At 39.6% G+C, this 27,782-nt stretch overlaps 1 protein-coding gene and 2 long non-coding RNA genes across 4 annotated transcripts in view; 2 read left to right on the top strand and 1 right to left on the bottom strand.

Annotated features, from left to right (window-relative positions):
- The window catches only part of tmtc1 (transmembrane O-mannosyltransferase targeting cadherins 1), a 148,674-nt gene extending 131,221 nt beyond the window's left edge, over positions 1-17,453 (top strand). Inside the window, exons 13-20 of the mRNA XM_067582174.1 lie at positions 1,824-1,932; positions 2,193-2,295; positions 3,645-3,780; positions 5,955-6,099; positions 6,761-6,898; positions 9,803-9,925; positions 14,203-14,280; positions 15,136-17,453. Of these exons, the coding sequence (XP_067438275.1) occupies positions 1,824-1,932; positions 2,193-2,295; positions 3,645-3,780; positions 5,955-6,099; positions 6,761-6,898; positions 9,803-9,925; positions 14,203-14,280; positions 15,136-15,261 (958 nt within the window). The 3' untranslated portion in view covers positions 15,262-17,453. The remainder of the gene's footprint in view (positions 1-1,823; positions 1,933-2,192; positions 2,296-3,644; positions 3,781-5,954; positions 6,100-6,760; positions 6,899-9,802; positions 9,926-14,202; positions 14,281-15,135) is intronic.
- Positions 17,454-20,834: 3,381 nt separating this feature from the next.
- LOC137176042 (uncharacterized) lies at positions 20,835-24,615 on the top strand. 2 transcript variants are annotated; one of them, XR_010925781.1, is made up of 5 exons: positions 20,835-20,965; positions 21,044-21,105; positions 22,367-22,481; positions 23,433-23,548; positions 23,674-24,615. It is a non-coding gene; the product is annotated as an uncharacterized lncRNA (long non-coding RNA). The 2 variants fall into 2 exon arrangements; XR_010925782.1 differs by lacking the exon at positions 23,433-23,548 and having other exon boundaries at positions 20,842-20,965.
- A 65-nt stretch (positions 24,616-24,680) lies between these two features.
- On the bottom strand, positions 24,681-26,320 carry LOC137175777 (uncharacterized). The gene is made up of 2 exons (XR_010925714.1): positions 25,883-26,320; positions 24,681-25,178 (listed from the first exon to the last, which is right to left on the bottom strand). It is a non-coding gene; the product is annotated as an uncharacterized lncRNA (long non-coding RNA).
- Positions 26,321-27,782: the final 1,462 nt, after the last annotated feature.

The following is a 27,782-nucleotide window of genomic DNA, read 5'->3' as shown; positions in this document are numbered from 1 at the left end:
TTGGCAAAAACTATATTGAGAGATATGTTGAAACATAGTCTCGGGACTCCGATTGAAATGAATGGTAAGCTAAAGTTGCAGTGGCATCAGTCATACTGCAGTCAGAGACTGTAGGGCCTAAAAATTAATGACTCGCCACGCTTGCTAATGAAAGTCGTCAGTTAGCCTGACTCCTGCCACTGTAATATGACAAGCTCTTTATACAATTGTGGAGGTTTCTTTTGTTTGTTTGTTTTGTGGTCAAATAGCATGTACTGAGCTCTGCTGCCTCTAATAGAAAACTACATCAATAATAGAAGCTGAAATGAAGTCCGTTATTGCTGCTCAGCTCCATTATCATCTCTGTGTTATCAGCAAAACTGTGAGAACACACAAACTGAGCCATCGATCCACTGTTGCAAGTCTACAACAGCTCTGTGTGTGTGTGTGTGTGTCTGTGTGTGTGTCTTTGCCCCTGTTTGTTTTTTGTGTGTATGTGTGAATTAATAAATCATATGTGTTCCATTGTGTCGCAATCAAAAAGTGAAGTAGAAGCTCACATCCAATAGACTTAAAATAGGTGCTGGACCAAAGAAACAATTTAACAAAGAAGATGAAGGTCTGCACACTGTAGCTCCCTGAGATGCTACAGTGTTTAATGAGACATCCATCAGTGACGTTTACAGCTACATGCTCTTCTAAGCATGTAGTTACAGTGTGCAGACCTTCATCTTTCTTTGTTACATTGTGCGGCAATGAAATTAATTAAGCGTACAATCTATGGCTGTAATTAAAAATATTATAATAATACTACTGACAATGATGATTAGGGCTGCAACTACCGATTATTTTCATTATCAATTAATCTGTGGATTATTATTTTGAATCATCGATGAATCGTTTTGTCTACAAAATGAAAGAAAATATTGGAAAATTATATTACATTTACTGTCATAGGTTATATGCAAATATTTTGGTATTTTTGCTTAAAAAATGACTAAAACGATCATTTGATTATCAAAATAGATGCCAATTAATTTTCTGTCAATCAACTAATTGTTGCATCTCTAATGATGATGTGATGGTGATGCTGATGATGATAAGAGAATAATAATATTGGTGCCACTGATCCTGTTACTTATGATGATAGTGAGGATGATGATGATGATGAGAGTGATGATGATCATGGTAGTAATGATGGTGATTAAGATTTTTAATTTCAACACTTTATTGGTGCATATACATTGTACCATAAACAGACAAAGACCAGTCTGAGTAGTCATTAATCCAAAGGGAGTGTGGACAGACTCTGGAAGTGTGCAAGGAAAGGCCACCACCTCTTGTAGAAAGAGTCCGTTGACTCTTTACGTGTAAGCTTAATTTTCTCCAGCTGGAGGAAGAGCGTGGCATTGTAGAGCCATGTGGAGTCAGGGGGAGGGACGGGAGATTTCCAGGATAAAAGTATTCTTCTTCTGGCCAGGAGCATCAAAAAAAGCCATCATATCAGTCACCGCTGTGCTACAGGGAAGTGACGCTCCTGGCACACCAAAGAGTGCTAATAGAAGGCAGACATTGATTTTAACATTTAACCCATCTGAAGTCGTTTTGCAAGTGGCTGACCAAAAATCTCTGAGCTTTGAACAGGACCAAAACATACTGTATGTATAAGGGTTGCAGGGGTGTGTGGAGGACACAGATTGGGTCAATATGTTGGTAAATTTCTGCCAGGCGAACTTTGCACAAGTATGCTCTTTTTGTTAGTTTCAGGGTTAGGGTTATTAAGATATGATGATTAGGAGGAAGAGGAGGATGTTGACTCTGATGATTATGATGATCTGTTCCAGGTCCCAAGGGAAGGAGAAAGAGGCTGAGACGCTGCTGAAAGACTCCATACGCTTCGGTCCACATTTTGCAGATGCTTACTCCAGTCTGGCTTCACTCTATGCTGAACAGGTGAAACATCCACAGAACACAAAAGCAACATCTCTCTCACACACAGACTCACACACATATGCACCATATATGACTCGATGCCTGGAGGCATGATGTAACTCATCACCACTTCATAACTCCAGAATTAAAGCAGGGCAGCTGTAACACACTGTTAGAGAAGCTGCTTCAGTTCCACACACTCCCTCATGGCAGCATCAGCTTCCTGGTTCATTCCTTCATATCTGTAATCCTATATTTACTTCATCTGCATTCTCCCACAGAAACGCTTTCCTGAAGCCAATGAAGTGTATGTGAAAGGTATAGAGAACTGTCCTGACAGCTCTGACCTGCATAATAACTACGGAGTGTTTCTGGTGGATACGGGTGAGTTGAACTGCCTAATGATCAAGTTTACTGGACCGTGACAGTTTTTACTTGTTATACAGATTAAACAAATTAATTATATTTTGCCTACACTTTATATTATTGCTGACTATTCACCTGAGTGTTCTTTGGTTTTTCTAATTGATTTTCCAGCTTCCAGGCAGCCATTGATTTGGTTCCTTTCAGTGCATTATGAAAATCAACTTGCAGCCAGAGAATTGAAACTTGCTGCAGACGTCTAATCTATCAGAGTGAAAAATAAGTCAAAATCATGTTCTTGTCACTTGTATATGACGGTGAAAGAACAAGTTTTTTGTGCATTTATGTGCTTGTTGAAAAGTCTAACACATTTTAGGAGTGGGCTGTTAAATAACAGCCATTTTTTTCTTTGCCAATGAACATTGTTCTTTTCACAACATCCAATTGAACTTGTTGTTGTCTTCTAAATTTGATATCCAGCAGCACAGCATGTGATTGCAGTGCTTTGCATCAGCAGACTCTAAAAATGTCAAATGACAAAACCTCCTTAACACAGCACCAAGGAAGAGCAACTGCATCTCAGTCAGAAGAAACTAATTAAGAGCAGGGCTTAAAGACATACATGTATTAAAGAATGTAGGAATGGGAAGAGATGAAGAGCTGTGTGAGGATCTTCATCATTTCTATGGTGGAAGTCACTCCATAACCTGTACAGGAGTTCGCCAATGGAGTGGTGAGGAAGTAAAAAACATAAAGGTCAGCTGGATGAGATTATTAATGAGCTAACTGGATGAACCCATTAGACGGCTGGAGGTGGAGGTGGATCACATCAATCTGACACTGAAATGACAGCTGATAACAGCAGAGAAGGAAACAAGTTTAAAAGTTTACTAGCAACAAGATGATCACCAAGGTTGCAGCAAAACTGAGCGGTTGAAGTGAAAAGTTTGAAGCTGCAGTCCGACCAAAATTCACCTTGCCTTTGAAGCCAAAGCAGGGGAAAATAGGAAATCGTGTGGGTAGGGTTGTAAACATAAACTGCAAGAGTTAGTAGCTAGTGGGCTAACAACAGCAGTCCCCAGAGTTGTAAATCATAACAAGTTTTATCAAACATTTTACTGTCAATAACCTCTATCACTGTCTCTGCATCTCTTCTTCTCTGCTGTTTGTATTATTTCTCAGTGATTTGAATGTTTCACACTGTCTCCTTTATTTTCACCTGTATTCTCTCCATTCATCCTTCTTCTCTTTCACTCTGCACATATTACTTGTTTCCTGCCTCATTTCCTGCTTAATACTTGTCACATTTCTTGTACATTCCTTCAAACCTCTGTTCCGTTCCTCACTCCTTGCCCTCTCCTCTCCACTAGGAGAAGGAGAGCTGGCAGCCGCTCACTACCAGCAAGCTGTTCGACTCAAACCGGCACACTACGTTGCCATGGTGAACCTGGGCCGCCTGCTCCGCTCCTCCAATGAGAACAAAGAGGCCGAGTCTTGGTACAAGAGGTAAGAAAAAGAGCAACAGTAGCGGTGTATTTTAAGACTCCAGGCTCTGTACCTGACTCTGACCTTTGACAAGAACATACTACTTGCTGTTACTGTAACTGGTTTGTTTTTTATATATATATTATCCTCCCCTCTGGAAACATATGTACATTTTCATAACCAGCATTTTCAGTTTTACTTTACTGTTGCATAAAAAATGTGTTTAGCTGCTGATTATCAAATTAAATTCAGCTTGGTGTCTGATCTGCAGTGCTGTCCGCTCACCTCACTCAGTTTTTCCTGAGTGAAGTGAGCTACTTGATTGAGTTGTTTGACTCTACTTTTTTAAAACCTCAGGTTTCCTTTTTTCCCCAGAATGATAACACGAATAACTACCACTAAACAAACACATAATGCTATTGATCTATCAGTTATTGTCACCTCCTGAGCTGAATCACAAAGATAATGATGTGTTTCCTCACAATATGATGTATATACTATATTTATAATATACATATAATGTAGTTACTAGATAACATTGTTAACAGCTACCTCATTAAATATGTGGTCTGGGCTGTGTGATATAGCACCACTGTTTTCATTCAGTGTTTCTGTGCAAAATGTATTTAGTGTATCCTTGAGGTCTAACAAGTGGGTTAAATGCATTTCCTTCCTCGTAGAACATTAGCAAAGCTGATTTTTTGAAAATTTTGACATCTGCATTGCTTACCTTCCTGTTTGCTTCCTTGCAGTCTTCTTCTTTCTCGCCTTTGTTGGTGCATTGCTGCGTTTCTGAGCTTGTTATTCCCAGCTGCATTTCAGTGGAACAGCAGCAGGCAGCAAGAATGTGAATTATGTCACTCGTGTGTGCATGATACAAAGAAAATGGAGACACACTGCTTCACAGCACTACTAGTGGTCAAAAACTCTACAGACAACCTTTAATGTGTGAAAAAAATTTAAACATTTCTTCTGTCATTAGCCAGGCAGTCCTTATGTCAGGAGAAGCATTTCTATAATATGCTGCAGAAAACATTGACAGTAAAATAGTTCAATGTTTATTGTGGATGAGAAATACTTTTTAAGACAAAGAATTCCAATCAAAATGTGGATAAAACTTCAGAAAAGTTATTTTGTGGTAATATTTTCAATGCTAACACTGAGAAAATCACTTGATGCTTCACATTTTTTCTATGATATGTTACTGTCCATACTGAAATGTAAGCATTTGATTAATTACAGATTATAGTATATTCAATTACAGACAAATTTAGCAAATTTTGTAATCGGCGCTCCAGACCAAAGAAAGGCAAGTTGGTTAATTCAGAGCATTCAAAACCAATGGATAAAACACCTACAGAAAGACAAGTAAACCATTACAGTACATCAATGGATCAATTCCCACTCATGATGGAAGTATATGTAAGAAGCAGTGAACAGAATCTTTATAAGAAAAGGCAGTATAGTGATTTATACTGATTTTCAAAGTGTGTTTCCATCTGTCTTTGACCTACCTCTTATTTACATCCTCATTATCTGCTTTATCACAGCAGCTATTCTGCCTGGGGTCCAAATCAGAATTTCTTTCACAATGACAATGATAACAATTGCATGACAACCATAAATGTACCGCACACAACAAGAAAAACATGACATACATGATATACTTACAGAATAACATAAACTACAAGAAACACACATACAAGCTCTGATAAAAATAAAAACCTGTGTGTGTATTTAGTAAGCACCAAAAGTCCTAATCCATGAACACTCTAATACATTGATAATATCATAATAACAAAAACTATAAACCCAACATTGACTTCACAAACTAATCCAAAGTCTCTGCTCAGTAGATGCTGTTTCAGTAATGGTTTAAAACTAGATACAAAATTCTCATTAGAGAAGTGAATTCCGTTCATTCATTGCTTGATATACTGTATGACTGTATGTTGGATTGAGTTTGTCCTTGTTTGGGGCAGTTTAACATGTCTCTGTACTGAACTTACAGACAGACATTGATATTGATTGTCTCAACTAACTTTACTGACAATGAAGCAAACAAGTTTATTTCCCAAAATGTTGAAATATTCCTTTAACGGGAAATTTAGGTGCAGACAAACTGATAATGGGTGAGCAGTAGATATTGAACCTCCAAGATGTGGTTTCACTAACCTTTGACCTTTGTCCTGCAGGGCGCTGCAGGTGACGAGGAAGGTGGACATCCTGACACCGCTGGGGGCGTTGTACTACAACACCGGACGCTACGAAGAGGCCTTGCAGGTGTACAGAGAGGCTGCCGCCCTGCAGCCAGGCAGCACCGACATCTGGCTGGCTCTGGTAAGCAGACACACACACATTCAATTACTCACTGAGTCATGGAATACTAAGACATCTGAATGTGAGTGTGTGGCAACAAGCTGCCACATTCTGGATATTCACCAAAACAACATCTGTCTGGCCTCAAACATGGCCAAGCCATGAATACACCATTTCTCTTGTTTCCATCTGTCTCTCTCTTTCACACACACATACACACACACACACACACAGCTCTAGCAGCATGCCTGCATTGAATAGTAATAGGATAAGACACAGTGGCATTTTGCTTCCATTTAAGTTCTCCATTAGTAAACGTCAGCACAGATATTTAAGCCAATTAGAGGATGTTGTATATGAATGTAAGACAGTGAATAGATTGTGGGTATCAAAATCCCATGATATATTTGAAATTTTAGAGGCTACAGTAAAGTGATGCTATGATCTGATCCTGCTGTCTGTTGTGGCCGAGTGAAAGGAAAACCTGTCGTAGTTATCATCATATGTCAACCATCAGATCCACACTACTAAAAATGATTTGTATGTTTTGGTGGCTATTTCTTTGTGTGTGTGTGCAGCCCAGAGAAGGTTCTAAAGGACTCTCTGCAGCCGTACAAATCAGACTATCTCTCCAAGTCCACACACACACACACACTCTGCCTGTCTCTCTGTTTCCCTCCAGGCTCAGGTTTTAGCCATGGCCGGTCGTACCAAAGAGGCAGAGAAGATGACCCTGGACATCATATCCAGAGAGGGCAGCTGTATTGAATGTTACCGCCTCTTGTCTGCCATCTACAGCAAGCGGGGCAACTACACAGAGGTGTGTGTGTGTGTGTGTGTGTGTGTGTCTCGGTCTGTATCATGGCCTCTGTATCTATTGCCTGGAGGTAATATAACGCACAGCATATTTAGACAATCACAGTGAGAAATGTTAAACTCTCAGCAGGAGATGGTTTCCGCTCCATTGGTTACTGTGGAAACTAATCACCTCCTCACTTTACATCAAACTAGCGGCCATTTGCTGGCAAGCAGCTGCCACTCATCCTCCCACTCTGTTCTATCACCACCATCAGCACTTAAACTTTTCTGTCTTTCACTTTCCCTGTGACCCAGTTTCACAGTAAATGTGTGGAATGTTCACACAGGAAGTCTACAGTACAATGCTATAAAATGTCATCATGCATACTAAAATCATCTGGATTGCCAGTGTAGTGTTGATGGACGTTATTGTCATTCTTGTGCCATAATGCTTTCCTACCAGGAAGAGAGGAGTCCCTCACAGCTGGAAGAAGGCCAGAAAAGCAAGCAGCTCAGCTTGAATTGTCAGTGATGATATATGTACATTATGTATGTATAAGTGTACAAACATGGGTCCAACCTTTCATTTTTAAACAAATAAAATTAAAACCTACCTCACATTCAATCCAAACTGCAATCAGATGTTATGGAGGGATATGTTTTCTTATGTGTTTGCTGGTGTGATGGATAATATGTACACGTGTATAGTACGTGACAGGCATTGCAGACTCCAAGACTAAACACAGCCGCTTGTGTGTGTGAAGCATAATGTCATTACCATGACAACAAGGTTCACTGTCAGTCTGACATGTGAACGTTATTGCTTGCAGCAAGATGTTGTTTTCAAAGTTTGCAAAGAAGAGGAAAGCTGACAAAGAGAACAAAAAATTCAAAGAGGAATGGACAGACAGATGTATTCATTTTCCTGCAGTCCAGCACTAAACGTGTGTGCTTACTATGGGTGTACCACAAAGCTACTCTCTGTATCTGTTTGTATCACATAAAGCTAAAATCAGCATATAGATTTATATCAAGAGTATGCGTGACTTATACCAGAAGTTGTCAGAAATAGTCTAGACTTCATTTTCTGTATTTCATTGTTTTCTGTTGCCGTTCATGCTCTTTATGCATGTTGTATATCTGTAGGTTTAGCCTCCAACAAAATAACATAATATTTTAATCATGTACCTAAATTAGTCAAATTCAGAAAAAAAAATTTGTATTTGAACTGCACCATCAAAAAAACAAAAGGAAAAAAAAAGCTGTTTAACTGTTAAAGTTTGGTGTAGAAATAATTAGTGGTGAAAATAGAACAGTAGTTTAATGGAAAAATACAAGTCGGAATTGCATTGGGCCATATTACATGATTATCTTTAAAAACAGGAGCTTTGTATATAATGGGTGGAGGCCCAGATGAAAATAAAGTTGGTCTGATGTGTCTATGAAAAAAAAGACAAAAATCTGCAAACTTCCATCAGCCCATTTGACTGCGCTTTTGAGACAGTCCCTCACTTCAGCTCCTCAGTTTTCCTTTTACTGTCGAGTCTTCAAGGTGCCAGGCTTCAGTATCTGATCATGAGGTAAAAATAACACGTGTGGAACATCAGTCAAGCTGAAGTTATATTGAGTGCCTTCTTTGTATGCTTTCTAAACTGAGTTATGGACGTCTGTTATTGATGGACATCAGCTAAAGATCCTGACACATAGTAAATTGTCTGAATCAGGTGACATAATGGAGTTGGGGGGGTTTTACTGCTAAAATTGTAATGTTTCTTGAATCCATTGAGAGTGTATTATTTCTTCATTCCTGACTAATGTATGCGTATTAGTTTATACCCCTAGTGCCTACACTACAGCTGCTGGACCAATTAACACATATGGATCATTTCCTCTTACAGGCAGTCACACTTTTTGTGCAAAGTGTTACATTCACTGCTTACAAGCAAATGGTGTCATTTTCAGTTGTTGTAATTTTACTTATCGTATACCACATATCTCAAATAAAGAAAACCAGATTAGCCTAGCTTAGCATAAAGATAAGACACACCTTTCAACACCTCTAAAGCTCACTGATTAACATGGTACATCTAGTTTGTTTGATTTGTACACAAAGAGAAATGCACAGACATACAATTGACATTGATATCCGTCGTCTCATCTCACTCTTAGAACATATGCAATATAAGCCCACTTCCCAAAATGTTTCCTCTCTCAATCCTCTCCTTTTGCAGTCATTGTAGACTTACTGAAAGAAAACAGTAGGAGAAAATTACTTTTATCTGGATACACCCAGAAAACATCCCCAATAATTTGTACATTCAGTGTGAACAATTTCTCATGTTTGAAATGTTGACCTCCAGTGTATTCATTGTTCTTTGTGGGGAGTATCTACAGCCTCTAGGCTTCGTTCCAGGACCAGAAACGAAACATCAGTATTTGGTCAGTCTGTGCTGGAAATTAAACATGGATCCACTGCTCCAGCCTCTGCAGCTCCCAACAACATGGAGCCTCCAAACTGCCTGTTAATTCTGAGATCCTCTCTCTCTCTCTCTCTCTCTCTCTCTCTCTCTCTCTCTCTCTCTCTCTGTCAGTGTGGCAGTGATCAAGCTGATGCTGCTCTTTCACAGAAAGACAGGAATAAATTATCATCCTGTCCACCTCCTCTTTCTGTCTGGCTAGCTCTGCTTCAAATCAGTTCTAGCCTCCTCTTCTCTGCATCATCTACTTTTTTTCCTCTCTCCTTCAGAGGCCTCATAGGTCAAAGTATCAGGTAGTAAAAGAGACTTTTTGCAGAGCCTGCTGTGCTCTAAACCAGCAGTGACAATCGACAGTCAGGCCAGGAAGTACACTCAAAGAGTAGGTATGTGCTTGCATATATTTGGTGTTTTTGTGTGTGTTGACTTGTGATTGTGTGTGTTTGTGCCAGGCTCTGGATGCTCTGGACAGAGCCCTGCAGCAGAATCCCAGTGACCTGACAGTGAGAGCAGAGCTGTATTTCTCCAAAGGAAACCAGCTCCGAGAGATGAACCAGCTGGACCGAGCTTTCGAGGTACTGCTCTCTCCATCTCCTCTCTCACTTTTGTCTCATTTTTCACCTTTTTTCCTCTCCTGTTGCTACTGAAAGCAATTAAAGATAGTATATTATAGGGCATTTTCAAATATAGTTGGTTTGCTCTGGTCTGAATCAGTGGATAAGTTGGTGAACTTGTTGCCTTTTCTCCTTTCCTTTTCACACAGAAAAAAATCCAAGCGAACCAAAGTACATTAGTAAAAACCATGTTAAGAACTTTTCATTCCTCTCATTAGTTATATCTCTGGGGTAGGAGCAATCATATAAACCCAGAAAGAAGGTCCTGAAGAAGCTCCCAAATATGTATAATATATCAGCCCAAATATCAAGAAGACCGACGAACTGCTCCAGAATTTTGTTTGTGACCAGACTGAGATCACTTCCTCTAAAGGATCTCTGTGCGGTTGTTTTAGTCTTAGTATGATCACTGTGTTCAGATCTGCCCAAATGAACCACACCAAGGAAGAAAACCAGCCAGAGTCCCATTCAAAACAAGGCAGGGTGGAGACATCTATGAATAATGTAATGTTGTAGTCCATAGCAACTGATCATCCTTTGCTTCTAGTTGCTGATCTATGGAAAAAACTGTATTTTTTACAAAATATTGCCCACAGCAAATTACATGAATCTATAAAAGCATGGCTCAATGTTTCGTAATGATGAATTGCAGGTGAAAATAAATATTATTTATAGACAAATGACAGTATGTTCTGTGCATTTGTTTCTATAACAAACAAAGGTTATTTTTTGATGAAGTCCAAGCCAAATACCAGCACTGGACATTTTCTACATGCAGAATATAATCCATTCTCATTTGAGTTGGTTCACTGAAATACAGCAGATGCACAAAATGAAATAGAAATATTTATTTTTGCTGCAGCATAGCTCCCCCCCAGCCCAGCTGCATTCTGGGACTGGGCTTTCCATTCCCTTAGAGTTTCCAGAAGCTGCACCTGGCTTTCATAAATGATAGTGGTGGAAGAAGGATTAAGACACTTGACTCAAAGGGAAACTCCGCACAATATGAACATCAACAGCGTCAAAAATGTCTTCTGTGGCTCTGGAGGAACTCTGTCAAATCTTAGAATTTTATAAATTAATCAGTCTCAATTTAGGTTTTGAAACTGCACAGTATTTTTTATTTACTAAGTGGGAAGACACCATGGAGTTACATTATGGGAAACGGAGGATCTATTTGTAGGTAGCTCCATACTAGGGGCTAAAAGACAGTATCTTGCTGTTATGTTATTCCTGTGTTTTTGTCATAGCCCGATTCCTTTTATCCATTTTACAACAAGTTTCTGCTGAGTTTTATTCATTTCAAGGCAGAGGATTTTTCCTAAGCTTCCATACATCTGTCCACATCTCTGTTTGGCAAGACAAAAAGGAAGCAGAAGTACAGAAGTGTCATAGCCAAAGCAACGTTTCCAGCTAATAAAATAATCATGGGTGACTTTGAGATCATTTTAGATAAACTAACAAGAAATCCAGTCAGTTTTACTGACAAAGCATGTCACAGTAAAGTGTACTCCAAAATCAACTTAGCTGTTATTCACTGGACTGCAGTATAATCTTGTTATCAGCTGCAGCTGTGAGGCTGTGAAAAGGTACATTTGGAAGGTTAGAGAAGAGAATCAGCTGAACTTGTAGCGTACCGGAATGGTTTTTGGCAAGTTCACTATTACTGATCTCAGGAGACACACCCTTTGTTTTCTGCCTGAGTTGTGGGACATCTCACAGCATCCTTTGGAAATGTTTACTCCTGTTTGGTTATGTCAGTGTGAAAACCATTACATCCATGGGGAAAACCCAGCAGAGCAGTAAACACTACAATGTTCCAAACAGCCATTAACACACCAAGGAGCACAGTGTGCATCATTAAACTTTATGCTCAGTCGTTGCTCTCTCTGATCTCTGAGAGAAATTATTCAAAGGCTGAGGATACACTCTACTGAATTTATTTACTGATAGTAGCAGCTAGAGCCCACTGCTTCCCATGCATAGAATATATTGAAGTGGCTTTCAAAACAGTGTTTGTAAATGCAGCTGAAAGAACACAATGACTGAAAGGTAAAAAAAACCTAAACCTTGGCAGAGCTAACAGTTCTAACAGCATATCAACCACACTTCACATTCATCTCATTACTGCAATTACAAACTGTCTCACGGGACTGCCGGCCTTCACTTTCAGTTTGGGAGTTAGTATCTGTACAGAGCTGCTGGAAAACTTTGAATTACTTGTCTTAAGAATCATGGCCTTGATTTAATCTGCGAAGGAAGTTTCTGGAAAGCACAGGAAGCTTTGATTGACTTCCTGAGTAAAGGGCTCACGAGGAGAGAAAGCAAACAAATCACAGAGAGACAACTCTGAGCACATTTTGGGGAACACTGATGTTGTGGAAACATGACAGGAAGAGCCAGAAGGTCATCTCAGGTCACCGCAGCATTAAAGTGAGCAGTGTTTGTTCAGGGAAACTGGATTATTAGTTGATACAGATAACAGTGCAATGTAGTGTTATTTTACTGGCATTATCACAGTCTCTGAAGGAAGAAAACAAACATGAGGCGAGCAGCCTGGAAAACTGTTTGAAGTGTGGTTTTAAACTGGTTTATTTTAGGACTTTAATGTCTGTTTTTTGTCTCAAGTGTGTCAGAGCAGAGCGCCTGGCTGCTGATTCAAACATCCTCAGCCCTGAAGATAAGAAGCATAAATAAATGAGGTGCAAATGTTGAGCGTTTTTTAACACCACAAACTCTTTTCATTTCTATTTATCATATTTGGCCTTGAAAATAGAATTTCAGCTTTCAGGCTTGATTTAAAGAGGTGTGATCAGACCAAACCAAACACAGCAGAGCAGAAGTCAGTGCAAAGGAAAGTAGCAAAGAGGTCACTGAGTGAACAGTTTTCATAAGGGCTGCAGCAGACAAAAATGTGTCAATTTCTTTATTTCAATTCAGTGAATTCATTAAAGAGTCATTTGCATATTTCAGTATAATTTGTGCTCCTCATACAACTATAGTCTGCACTAAATGATAATCATTTATCACAGGTTATTAAATATGGTTAGTCTTGCTTTGAAATGGGAAGTCTTTTCCTATGAATTCACATCACTGCTCACAACTTTCAGTCTGAAGGGGGGGGGGAAATGGACTTTGTATGTGCAGTGATTATCCTCACTCAGAATAATCAATAACTACTTAGTTGAAATATAAAGCCTAAAGAGGAAAATATCTTGAGGGGTCAGACTCTTAAAAAAAACTCTCCATGGGAAGCAGTGAGAACTAGCTGCTACTATCAGTAAATAAATGCAATAGTATGTGTCCTCTGTCTGTTTAAATCATTTCCAGAGATCAGTGAAAGCATGGCTGAACATAAAGTTTATTGATGCACGCTGTGGTCTTTGCTGTGTTAATAGCTGTTTGGAACAGTGCAGTGTTTCTTCTTTTCATGATGGATGTATTGGATTTCACCTTGACATATTGAATACTGAGCAAAAACACACATCTCAAAGGACGCCACAAAATGTTCCACATCACAGTGAACTTTCCAGGAAGTTAAACAATTTTTCTAATGTCTCAGTGGACATTATTCACAGCACAGTATTTTTACTTGTCATAGCAGGGAAACCACAGGTGTAACTAATAACATTAATGAGGGCTCTGTTCCATTTAGGTGTATCAGTAAGCTGCATATACCATTGTCCTTGACCTGGCACACCTAAGTGGAATGCAGCTAGTAACAATCTTATTAATTAAACCTGTACTTTCCTACTTTATTTATACATAACTTTTCTAAAGAAACACTGCAAAGTGCTTCACAGGAAGAAGAAAAGTGAAAGAGGAAAACAAAAGAGGCAGAGATTATAGTGTACATAAAATGAACAGAATTAAGTTTTCAACCCATAAAATAAAAAATGTAAAGTCAAGAGAAAGCCATAGGAAATAAATAGTGTTAACCAACACAGTCACATGCTTCCCAGAGCACATTTCAGCGTGGTTTGGATAATTAGATCCTCGGTAGTTCTCGATAGATTTTCACTTGTATTTTTAGCTGCATGGTTGGAATCAGACAGGTTTTATTGCCATGTCTGACCCAGACCTAAATCAGTGTCTTCAGACATTTTACAACCACAGTGAATCGTCTTAATAGCGAACTGTTATGTTGTGTCTTGAGTGGATGGATGTGACTCTTGTGACTCTGATGCTCTGATAAAATGTCATGATATTGACCACAGTGTTTTTTTCTCTTCCACTAGAGCTACAAGCTGGCTGTGGAACTCAAACCTGACCAATCCCAGGCCTGGATGAACATGGGAGGGATTCAGCACATCAAGGTAGAATTGTTAATCAATTTTAAAAGCTACCATACACTGCTGTGTCTTAGCTGAAAAATATTTTGAACATTAAACTCTTGGTAATCCAACTGACAAACATGTAAATACATAAACATAATCTGGTTAGCCTTGTCCAAATTTTCCGTTATTACCATATTCCATGTAGCTTGTGGGTGAAAATCCTCATTGTTGTTGCTGTTGATATGCAAACTTTGCTGAAGATATTTTCTTACTGGAAGCAATGAGTTTAAATTCTGACCAAACTTCCTCATTACAAGTTTCTTGTAAAACAATGGTGAATGGTGTCAGGGGGCTGTGGGTGTGTCACTTAGCATCCAACTAGCTTAGCTGTGGTTAAGAAGGGGTTCAGCTAAAGTGGAACTTGCAGAGTTTTGAAACACAGTGGTGTGCTAGGTTCAGCCTTACTGCTGTGTCAAAATAAGTGAACACACAAGTGATTCATAAGGAACCTCTCAGAAAACAACACTTAAAGAAATTGGTTTCAGCTGTTAGAAGTCTGATTTTTCCAATTCCACTAACTACATTACTGCCTGTGGGGCCTTAAACTTCTGTTAAACCAGGTGTGCAGCAGGTTTAAATTAAACCTCAGATACAGTGACCTCTAGTAGCGTTTAGGTGATTTCTACAGGACACTACAGGTGCAGGTTAAAGTTGCCCTGTGCAGTTGTTTACACCCAGTGTTACTCACCAAAACTCTGTGTATGTGCATCCTTAAACCTTAAACCATAATTAAGCTAATAACAGAGCAACAGCCCCAGGTGGTTCTGGATTGAACACATATTTGTTTGTAATGCATGTATTGTTTTGTGTGTTTGCGTGTGTGTGTGTACGCAGGGAGACTATGCAGCAGCCAGGATGTACTACCAGAGAGCCCTGCTTCTCAGCCCTGGTTCCAAACTTCTGAAGGAAAACCTGGCTAAGCTGGATCGGCTGGAGAGGAGACTGACAGGGGGGGCATAGACCACAACAGTTCCCCTGGATGCTGCACCGTCCAGGGCACAAATCAAGGGAGTAGGGCACTGGCCGGCCCTCTGGTGCCCAAACACCAGCCACCAGGCTGCTGGATAAAACGGACCTGGGTACTATGACAACCTTCCTTTGTGAGAGCAGAGGAGGAAGGTGAACTTGTCAGGACTGCAGGGTGTTCGGAGGCGGACTGGGTGTCCTGGAGATCGGTCAAGCCACAGTCCAGAAGCCTTTCCTAGTGTAAGCAGAAGGGACTGGCTAGTTGAAGACCACTGGGAGCTCCATGCATTGCCCAGTCTGCATCAGCTTTACTTCAACCTACACATATGCTGCAGACATTTGAGTTGAATTGATTTATTATTTAGGTTCATGTGAAGTTTTTTCTTTCTTGCACTTAAACACAGATTATAATTCAATCCTGCCTATGAGAATTATTCATGTATTCAAATTAGTGAAGTGAAAGTGTGTGCTAAAACTTGTTGATGAAGGGAACGAGTGTGGAAGTTCATTCTGGAACTTTGGGAACAGTATGTATAACAAAATCTAAGCTCAGAGGTTAATTTAACCAACTTTTCAGAGCTTTCAACCCCATCTCATGGTCTTCAACTGGGATCAAAGGGTTCATTGAGCAGGAGTCGGTGGATGGTTAAAGAAAGATCAAGGACATTCACATTTGACTGCAGAGAGGAGAGGTGGGACAAAGTCATTGTTTTGCAAGTTACAAATAAGTCTCAAGTCTTGGCTATTAAGTCTGGGAAGTCAAGATAACCCCTAACATAATATGAATAAAGGTTTGAATAAAAGATTGTGACAACTGAAATTGACTTAAGGAGCTAGATTGTTTCTCCAGAGGTTTTCCACTCTGTTGGCCTTGCTAATCTACAGTTGTGCGTCTTTTACCTCACACATAGTCTTTGGCTGAGCACCTTCACCACAGCCAAGTTTCATTTTACCATTTATAATCTACAGTGTTAATATTAAAGGGTTACTGCAAATATTTTGTATTGCACTTCCATAAAGTGAAAGACTTTTAAAAAATGGTTAAATTGATGCAGGTGGAGATAACCTGACTTTTAGTCCCTAGCATGGGTCAAGCTTCAAAAGCAGTGGATCCTACATTTAGCATTTTTAGTGTGACCCTCCCTGCCAAGTAAGTCTCCAATGTCTCCATGCCCAGTTTGTAATGCAGGCTTTCTGTTCTAGATTTGTAGTATCTAAGCCCAAACTGATATAACCCTGATCACATCACTATGACATCATCAGACATCATAGAGAGAGCTCCTGCAGAGCCACAGCAGACATTATACAACTACACAGTCAACCAGCCTCTGTACTTGATGTGTCAAATTAGTGGAGTGCGCCTTTAAGTAACTACAAGTGACATAATCAGCCACAACAATTGTCCTTTAAATAGACAAAACCTGAATGCCTTAATGTCCCGATGTGATAATCTGCAGTATCATCTGTAATCTGTCTGCACTGCCAAATGCACCTTTCCATCCTGCTCATGCAACCCCATTGGCTGCTGTCAGATTCAAAATATACCCATTATCAGGAAAATGAAGAATAGATTCTCCACACACATTTTTGTGGCATAAATTTTGAATCTTAGGGTTTGCCTTCCAAACTTATAGGTTATGTTATGACACTTGAGCGAGCTCCAGTCACTGAAGAAGGCCATGACATACAGTTGAAAGCTCCAAAAAGCATTTAAGTGGACTTTTGGGCTTTAATTATGTTGTTATACATTAAGGGAATGGTTTGATACCAGGTTCTATTTAATCCCACTCCCTGTCGGAGTATATCAGTGAATATAACAGTGGAAGCTCTCACATTAGAATAGAAATGAAATAAGATCCATAACAACTGCTTTCTCATTTGACATAAACCATACCATGTTTATTTGACCTCCATGTGTAGGACTGGCTGCAGTATATGACCTGATGTCACAAGCCTTCTGTGAGTATAATAAGCTAGTGTGTGTGCTCCTGTGTGAGGAGCTGAAAATCATGGCTTCATGCATACCATAACCTCTGAAGATTGCTGTTTGGTTGCTTGTTGTGGTTTTGTTGATTTTGATGTTGATTGTGAATGAATTTTGTTGTGGAATGACAATGGGATGAAAATGAAGTGACTAGTGCAATGACTGACTTGCACCAAGAAAATAAAGTATATGTTTTATTAAATGGTGTTTGGACTTGTTACTCTTAAAATGTCTATGTTTTAAGTAAAAAGATTCCACTGGACTTAAATATTTAGGTTGTTTTGTCACCAGAAAACTTTTTGACATGTTTAATTCAGCTGTATGTATTTTTTCTTTACCATTTTAAATGTTCCTTCCCAATAGGAAATTAAATCATCAAATCATTTGAAATTTGGGAGGTGTATTCTGCGAATCTCTGTAACTCAGGATTACCCATTACACCCTTATTTGCAAACATCCACAGAGATACAGGCTGATGACAAATTAAAGGAAAAAACAACATAAAGTGACTTAGTAAGGTGTTGGGCCACCACATGCTGCCAGAACAGCTTCAATGGCCTTGGTATTGATTCTACAAGTCTCTGAACACTATTGGAGGGATGAACACCATTCTTCCAGATGATACTCCCTCATTTGGTGTTTGATCTTGGTGGTGGAGAGCGCTGTCTAACACGTCAGTCCAAAATCTCCCATAGATGTTCAATTGGGTTGAGATCTGGTGACTGTGAAGGCCATAGCATATGATTCACATCTTTTTCATACTCATCAAATCGTTCAGTGAACCCTTGTGCCCTGTGAATTGGGGCATTGTTGTCCTGGAAGAGACCACTCCCATCAGGATAGAAATGTTTCATCATAGTATGAAGGTGATGACTCAGAACAACTTTCTATTGTTTTGCAGTGACCCTCCACTCTAAGGGGAGGGGTCAAGCATTCAGACCTCTACTGGTTTTTCCTTTAATTTATCACCCATCTGTATTTACTTGCATCTTCATAGAAGCAAGGAAAGCAATTTCTGGATGGTTTCTCCCTGTTTTTGAATGTGGTGAAAACTAAGAGATTGAAAGTGAAATTCCTCTGAGCTCCAAGTGAATAACACCAAAACCTGACATTTTACATAGCTTACCAAAATTTCACCAATTAAACCCATGAAACACATGAAAAGTGTTGCATAAAAGAGAGGCATCGGATGTTGCAGCTTTTTAACAATAATGTTAATTAATTACTATGATAACTATTATTTTTAGTGACTCATCTTTTGTGTATGTTGCACTGTAGAGAACGATATTTTGCTCCTGTGTATGCCGACTGTGTACCACAGAAGTGACAATAAAGAACTTGAACTTGATTAAAAGATGGATGTATCCAATCAAAAGTAAAAGTCCCATATTTGTAGAATTGTTTGTGATTACATCATGTTTCCAATTATTCTAAAGAAAGATAATAAGATGTCTCTGTACCACAAGACTAGGAGTCTACTGCAGTAGTTGCCCACCTGGGGGGTTCTGAAGGGTCAAAAAAGGTGAAATTGACACACATAACAGAAAAGGTTTTCTTTTCCAATTGAGCACATTTTTTCTGACTTTTTTCTTTTTGCCTTTTGCTTTTTTTGTGAAATACTGAAAACATTCACCTGTTCAAGGCTGTAAATCCTTAAAATGGGACAATATATGAAAGAAATATAACACTTTGGTTGAGCTATACAACTGATTAAAAGAAACAGCATATTGCTTTCTTCTGAGGCATCACAAGCCAAAAAGGTTGGGAACCACTGGTCAACAGCCATATTAGCAGCTCTCTGCATCTGTACTTGATGCTTTGAGCTAAATACCACTGTCATAATACCAACATGTTCACAGTGATGATGCTGACTAGCATGTTTAGCAGGTATAATGTTCACCATCATCAGTGTGTTAGAATACTATTTTTTTCTTTTTAGCACTAAATACAAAATACAGAATAGTTTTTGGCCATAAACAAAAATAAATAAAATAAATAAAAAAAAACAATAAATAAAAATCTGACCTGATGATGGTGCTAGATGAAAAGTCATTTTGATGAATCCCCTGGAGACCATGAATGTCTGTACAAAAGGTCATGGTGAGTTATCTAATATTCATCCAGATATCTCGGTCTGGATCAAAGTGGATGACAAACATGATCATCCCCAGAGTCCAGTCACTAGTGCGGCAACAAATGTGACAACCAGGGTGATAATTGGTGTAGTCTATGTGCTGCACACATTCATCTGTGCTGCCTGTGAGGGTTTTTTTGTACTACCACAAGGATTTATCAAAGTCAGAAATCTTCAAATTCTACACATATACTGTAGGCTTTAAAGTTCTGGATAAATCTTAGAGAAATGTATAAATAACATGTATTATGAGAATCCAATCATCAGCTATTCCATTTGAAATGTCTCTGGTGGTGTTCTTCATTTGCAGGCAGCCCGGATATTAACCCATAACTCTGTGCTTCATTGTCATGCTCAACACAGTTAGCTTCAAGCACAAATATAAAATATTATTTAAATTGGAGCAATACGTGATGGTTCTGTTGTACTTGGTACTTACTCTATCCTGCTGTGTTTACATATAACTGCCTCAGATCGTAATCATGCAAACAGAAATTGGATCTGTTTCAGTATTGTGAAGGCGCTCCACAGTCCCACCCATCAGGCCTTGGGTTAATGCTTCATAGACACCCAAACAAGAGGATCACTTGAGGGCCATGGCACACGCCCAGCATTGTGAGAGAACGCCAGGCGAAGTTGACTTCCTGACAAACAGGAGCAGAGAGCGGCTGAGAGACGAGTGTATCACTTTTCAGCAACAGCCTTATTTTTAGTTTGACAACAAAACATTTAACTTTATCCCATGGGATGTTAAAAGGGTTCTGTATTTCTTAACTTATACAGAAATCAAATACTCCTTTAACTGCAGTGAAAGCAAGAAAATGGCCAATGTTGTAGTTTACAATAGTAAAATAAGAGACTTTCTAGTCCTAGAAAGGTTGTGTAATTAGAGCATATAGAATGAAAGCCTTAAGGAAAGATGCAAGATGAACTCATAAACAATAAAACACATCTCTGCTCAATTTGAAACACTCCAGGGTATACTACCAGTAGTGTATGCAAACTAACATTAGCAAAATTTTAGAAAAATATTGTGTTCCTAACATTATGTAACCCACATGGATTATAGGGCTACAAAACCCATGTATGTAATTTAGAGATGTAATTAGATGTTGTTCCCACAAGGGGGCGCATATATACATTGTGCGCCTGTTAGGTTGAGGGAATTACGTGACCTTTTGCTTTTTTACTGCAGCAGCACTTCCAACACAGCAAACATGTGCGAACCATGGATGTATAATAAGAGAATAAGAGGACTTTTGATCCATGGAGGTTTTGTGTTTGTAAAACTTTCCTTGAGCCGAGAAAAGCGATTTAAAAATCCGTGACGTCATCACAATTTAAAGTATATGGGCCGAGTGGGAGCTCGCGGGCGGGGCCAGCGGGGGAAACACTACTGCGCCTATTCAGTGGGCCGCACAACGCAGAAGCAAACCCGGAAGCTAGAAACTTTTCTTGGCGCATACGCCAGGTGAGCAACTACTATAGGACTGAATGGGCGCCGTTTTTAGTCTGGTATTCAGCTCTTATAGTACATCCATGGCGCGAACATGTAAACAAGAAGAACCGAGCATTTCCTGGTATGAAACACCGCAAAATAGTCATAAATGTCAGATTAATGTCCATGTGACAATGCTAATAAGTTGCTCTTTTAATAGAGGTCCAACTGTGAGCGAGAGGGAAACAACTTCTGTCAAGTTATTAATGTTGAGAAACTCCGGTGAGTTGCCACATTGTCTGTTAGTCTGTTGTTGTTAGCCACTGTGAAGGGAAGCTGCATTTAACTTACTGTTGAGTCAAGATACTTTTCATAAAGACCAACCGGTGATTGTGAAAATGTGGTCTAATGTTTATTACGTGCTTTAGTGCAACTGTGTCATTGTAATTATAGTCTGAAAAGCTCGCCAGCTGCTAACCGCTAAGCTAATCGCTAAGCTAATCGCTAGCTCTGGCTAATGGAGCCACCGACACCGTGTCAAAACTTTAAAGGACTATTGCACTGTTTTCTAACATTAAAATCGCTATTTTTTAATGGGAATAGTGCACTTAAATGTTTTGTAATGCAATTAAATGGTAATTTAACTGATTTTGGTTGCTAGATGTACATGTTAAGTGAATCATAAAGGATAGTTCAGTTTATTTTCATGATTAAGTTAACAGTAACGTTACATTAAAATGGTGCATAAAAATGTAACAATACAGCAAATAATTTAGGTAATGTTAAATGTTAAGATATTAATTGTTCTGACATAAGAGATTCAGAATAAGCAATCTGTTACTGTAAGAATACAAATGTTGACGTGACAGGGGAAATCCATTGTAAATAATTTATTGTTAAAGTTAAAAAGACATCTGTTTTAAAGAAATTCATGGTAAATTTTTCATGTTAAAACTACCAGTTAAAATATGGTCATTGTAGTACAAGTTTATCCTTATTTGTTGGTTATATGATGTATGATATTCTGAGAGAGAAAAGAACTTAATGAGATCTAAAAGCTGTGACACACCAAACCGACATCAAAGAACTAGCAGCGACGAAAGCCAACTGTTGCGTCTTTTCAAGTCGCTTCATTTTGGCCTGTGTCAGTTGCATTTGAACTCACTACAAAGACTACATCTGACAGCCAACTAGCACGTACGGTCTGCGCCTGCATGAACTCAAAAAGGGAAACCGGAAGACCTAGGAATCCATGAGAAACAAAGTAGCGGTTGCCTAGCATTTTCACACCACTCTTGCTCGCCACAGACGGTTTTGTAGAGCTACTAAAATGTCTGATAAGTTGCAAATGGTACTGGCATTGTACCATTTGAAGGAAGAAAGGAAGAGGCGGAGAGGAAAAATAAGGAGAAACCGCACTAAATGGGTGAAAGCATGGATACTACAGTGACAGGCTCAAGGGGCTTTCCCGAACCTGTGTCAAGAGCTGGAGACAAATGAAACCTCCGATTTCAAAAATTTCGCTCTGCTCTTTCCTGTCCAGCTTCACGTGTTGAAGGACCTTCTCAGTCCAATCATCCAGAGGCAAAACACTAACTACCGGGATTGTATCTTCGTTTGGGAACGACTGATGATTACACTGTGCTTCTTGGCAACAGGTAGGCAAGCTAAAGGTGTCACTACACACACACACACACATATATATATATATATATATATATATATATATATATAACAGTACTGTGCAAAACTTTTAGACACTAAAAGTAAAGTGAGAATGCTTACAAAAATATTGTTATAAATTGTTTTAATTTATTAATTAACTTCTTACAAAGTTGAGTAAACAGCAGAAACCTAAATTATATCAATATTTGCTGTGAGCAGCTTTGCCTTTAAAACAGCCGCAGTTCTCCTCGGTACACCTTAACACAGTTTTTCATGGTAACTTGCAGGTAGGTCTGTAGGTAGGTCTCCATCCTGGAGATAGAATGTTCTTCTGTGTATTTATTATTTAGGCCATCTCAGGTGCTTCTTCATGTAATCCCAGATTGATGTTGAGGTCAGGGTTTGAGGGGGCCATACCAAACCATGTGTTGCAGGACTCATCATTCATCTTGTTGCTGAAATAGTTGTTTATGACTCTAGCTGTATGCATGGGGTCATTGTCGTGTCATGAATACATTTGGGACCGATCAGACACCTTCCTGATGGTATTGCAAAATGGATAAGAATCTAAACATCTAGAGTGCCTAGAACTTTTGCGCAGTACTGTATGTACACACACATATATACTTCTCAGATGTACGTTGCTTGGGTTAAGATGTACGTCGCTTTGGATAAAAGTGTGTGCTAAATGAAAAATGTAAATATGTATATTATGCTTTTGTAAGGGTGAGGTCTAATTTAATGTGACGAAGAAGTGCAATAATCAGTAACATCATATACTGTATGTACTGTATATAAATATGTAATTTACTTGAGCTGTAAGGTGCTGAAAAAGCTTGAAAATGCACCTTGAAATGCCTGAAAAGTGCATGATTTGACTTTGGAAAAGATGTAGGAACCCTGTAATATAGATAACTGAGTTATGTGCTTGTTAATATTTACAGGAGAAAGCTTTAGGAGCCTTTCTCACCAGTTCAGAGTAGGAGTATCAACAATTCGGCAATTGGTCCCTGAAACCTGTTCAGCAATCTACCAGGTTTTAAAAGAGAAATACTTGAAGGTATGTGTGATATGAGGTTTATAGTGCCGTCTTTAGGCATTTGGACAGCGACACATGGCCACATGACTACAAGTTATCAGGGGTCTGACATCATAGGTTTTACATTGTATTTTCTTGTTTTTCAGTGCTCAGACACACAATGGAAGAGTGGCAGGAAGTAGCCGATGGATTCCAGGCTCAGTGGAACTTCCCAAACCGCCTAGGTCCTTTGGAAGGGAAACACATCAACACCACCACCACCACCACCCCCCCCCCCCCACCAGGAACTGGATCAACATTCTACAACTACAAGCATACATTTTCCATAGTCCTAATGGCACTGGTTGACAGCAAATGTAAGTTCCTTTATGTAGATGTTGGTTGCAATGGGCGGATTTCTGATGGCAGAGTGTTTGGTGGATGCTCACTGCAGGATGCTCTGGAGAAGAGAACATCCAACATCCCTGCCCCTGCATCCTGCTTCTGACCAGCTGGCTGCTTATTGCATTGTGGCAGATGAGGCATTTCCCTTGAAGGAGTACCTCATGAAGCCATATCTGAACCGCAGGCTATCTGTAGAGCAACACATCTTCAATTACAGGCTGTCACGAGCTTGGAGGGTGGTAGAAAATGCTTTTTCCTAGCAAATCATTTTTGGGTCTTTCTAACCACCATTAACATTCAACACACTGCCAAAGTGGAGGACATTATTTTGGCTTGCTGTGCTCTGCACAACTTCCTACAGACCGAGAGCTGTGACCAATACATGGCAGGGATCGTTGACCAGGAAGGACCAAATCATGACACGGTCCGAGGAAGATGGAGACAAGGCCCTGACCTACAGCAGGCTTCCCTGCCACACACAACCAATGCTACAACCCGAGCCAAGCAGCACAGGGATGAATTATGCCGTTACTTCGTGTCTGATATCGGTGCAGTGCCTTTTCAGTGGGGCAAAATATAGGAAATGTGTATGCCTATCCTGTAATGGATATTGTAGTGTCTAACTGACAAGAAAACTACTTGGCTGTGGTTTCAGGTCTGTGGCTGTAGTCTAAAAATACAAAATAAAGTTATTTTGCATGATACTATCTTGTCTGGAGTTCAATCTATTGAAAGTACACTCTCTCAAAGTCATTGACAGTACACTCTCTCAAAGTTAAAGTGTTTTATTATCAAATGTGCAGGACAATGGAACAATGAAATTCTTATAAATATAACAATCAACTGTGTGGCAAGGCATTAAAAGGAATTATTTACATCTGTTGCAATTTTACAGACAAGTTTCTGATGCCAGGCTCTGGTCCACCGAATATTTGAAGAGGCAGTTGTCCACCTCGTGCTGGAAATATGGCAGTAAATGTGGGGGCAACTTCTGCATTCTGTGCTCAATGTTTTTGCATAAGGTGTGGATGGCATCATTGTTCTCTTCCTGAGAAGCTAACTTCTCCAGGATTTGACCAATGGTGCGCATCAAGTTCGATGACTCCTCACTCACAGACTTGTCCAGCATCTTCCTGGTGCGCTTCACCCGAGGCCTAGGAGTGCTTGACAAGCTGGAGGTGCTCGGCAGTGGCTCCTCTCTGGTGAGTATAGGTGTGGTGGTGCCATCTGATGGTGACTCAGAATCAACATCAGCCGCTGAAGGTTCCTTATAAAAATAAATTCACAATTGAGGAAGATAAAGGGAGAGTGAAACCAAGTTAATGTATGAAAGGATACATGTGAAAAGAGGGGTACAAACTAGGGCTGCTCGATTATAGCAAAAATCATAGTCAAGATTATTTTGGTCAATACTGAGATACAATACACTGGTTGTCTACTGCTGTTATAAACCAAAAAGAAGAAGAAGAAAAAGTTTTTTCAAACAGAGTGGTACGTCCTGCCAGCCGAGGTTTCCTGTCTGTGCAGGCAAACACTGCAGCACCTCCACAGACTATCACATCCAGACGGTCCCAGTGCTTTCTCCGCAGGCCTCCACTAGCCTCCCAGCTAGCCTCGGTTTGTTATTCAGGTTAAAGTGGAAAGAAGCAGCGGGTCTGTTGGGCAACTGAGTGAACTGGAGCCTGAGGAGGAAGCACCAGTTAGCCCCAGTTTCACAACAGGCAGATTCACTCACTACAGGGGTGAGGAAATGAAACCAATGAATCAATAAGTACAAACACTGGTGATTTCTTCCTGTGGAGCTGACATGCAATTTATTTTGGATCAGTAAATGTCAGTTGTCAGTTAGCCTAGTGAAAGCAGGTTAGCCGGCAGCTAATGTATATTTTTGTCATTTAGCAGATGTTAAATGTAAATGACAGAAGAAAGAAACAATGTTTCTTTTTACTCAACAAATAAGAGTTCAGTTACCAGATAGTTAGGTTGGAAGAGGTTTCCTTCCTTTTTTGTGTGGGGCTCCAAAAACTGCAGCCAGGTCAGTATCCACTGCTGCCTGCCAGTCTTCTGTGCTCCAACACTTCTGAGGGTGCAAGTTTCTTGTACTGGGTATACTGGGTTCGCAGAGATTCCCACCTCTTCCTGAGCTTTTTCTCTGAAAAACAAAGCCAAGTCTTAAGCATTGTGCCTAGTTAGCATGTCCACCTCATGTCTGTATGCATTTGGTAAACAGAAAGAACCTATTCATCGTGCGTGAGCTAGCAAACAATTACGAACAGTTCCTGCTGAAGAGCCTAACAGCCAAAAAGAAAATCTTACCCGATATATCAAGCTTATTTTCAATCTCGCACCAGAGTTTTCTTTTCACCACTTGGTTGGCACAACATTTTTCTGTGATGTCTCACAGAGCTGGCCTCTCCTGAATCATTGTGATCAGCTGGTCTTCAGTGTCTTCATTCCAGATGGCCATGGAGTTGTGAAAATATTCGCAAAAGTTAAGATGAGATGCAGATCAAAAGTTAGCCGTTATGCGTGTGCCCTCTTGACTTTGTCGTTTGCTTTCTTTCGTCACTTCCGTTTCTCTTCTCGTGCACTGATTCGCTAAGCTGAACAGCCAATCAGAGTGATCTCTTTCACCGACAAGCTCCGCTGCCGATTCAACATGCTCAATCAGCCGAAAAGCCGCCAACAGGGCTCTGACTAGTGCCAACGGCGAGGGACACACCGCAAAAACTAGGGCGACAGACACTCACTGACGGCTGACTGTCGGTCTGGTGTGTCACATCCTTAAGACATACAAAATAACTTATTATCCTGCACTATCTGTGTTGGTTGTTTTTTTGTGACCAGATAGAATCAAAGATGGCCAGCCCAGCCCATGACCCTGTGGCCAGTCGGAGAAACGGTGTTGGCCAAACCGTAGGAACTGATCACAGAGGACATCTGATTTAAAGGGATACCCATTTTCTCTGGGTTACAGATAAGACACACACACTAATTATCCTACCTGGATAGTAGTAATAGTAGTGAGACTATTGGACACTTGGAACAGGTAGAACACAAAAAAACTTTGAACTGAACTCTTGAGCTCTTTAATCATAAGGAGTACCTATGGATTAAAGGAACATTCAGTGAACTAAGGAACATTTCATTGGACGTTCTCCACCTCCATAAAGGACTATTTCTGTTTATTTTCTTATTGATTCATTTATTTTATTTTTTATTTTCCATTCTTTAAAACTTAAGTCTTGTGTATTATTGTGTATGAGTTTGAGGCAATAAATTGTCACTGTTCAACCATCCATTAATTCACTCCCTGAATTATTCAAGACAACTGCTCATCGGACCTAGCAGGTGTCTTATTACTACTTTTGGTTAGCACTGAGGATGCTGCAATTACAAAGTCAATTCACTGACTTCATGACACTCCTCTGCTTTTGCTGCTGTTACACAATGTTTTTTAGCATTTACCACAATCCTCTTATAGCAGTTTTTGTCTAGGGGGGCTGCTGTTCACAAACTTACATAGGCTTGCGACAATAGGTCTTAAAAACAGGTACGTTTGTAATTTATATACATCTAAAATTCTGTTTTAGATGACACACATACACACACACACACACACACTAAAATCTAAATCTAATAGGCCGATTGCTATGGAATTTACTGAACACTGGGGTGGGAATAACAGGTTACAATACTATCATATTTATAACTGAAGAAGAAAGACTATTATCCCTCTAAAAGCAGCAAAAAGTCAGATAATGTACATTATTTATTATCAGTATATCAGAAACAATGACAATGTTAGAAAAGGAAAACAATGTAAAACTACACCCTAAGCCTCTAACACATACAAGTGTCAAACATGTAG

The sequence above is a fragment of the Thunnus thynnus genome, chromosome 23 (genome assembly GCF_963924715.1).
Source record: "Thunnus thynnus chromosome 23, fThuThy2.1, whole genome shotgun sequence".
Classification (NCBI taxonomy): domain Eukaryota; kingdom Metazoa; phylum Chordata; class Actinopteri; order Scombriformes; family Scombridae; genus Thunnus; species Thunnus thynnus.
Note: the sequence above shows the minus strand (reverse complement) of the source record. Positions and strands in the feature narration are given on the sequence as shown.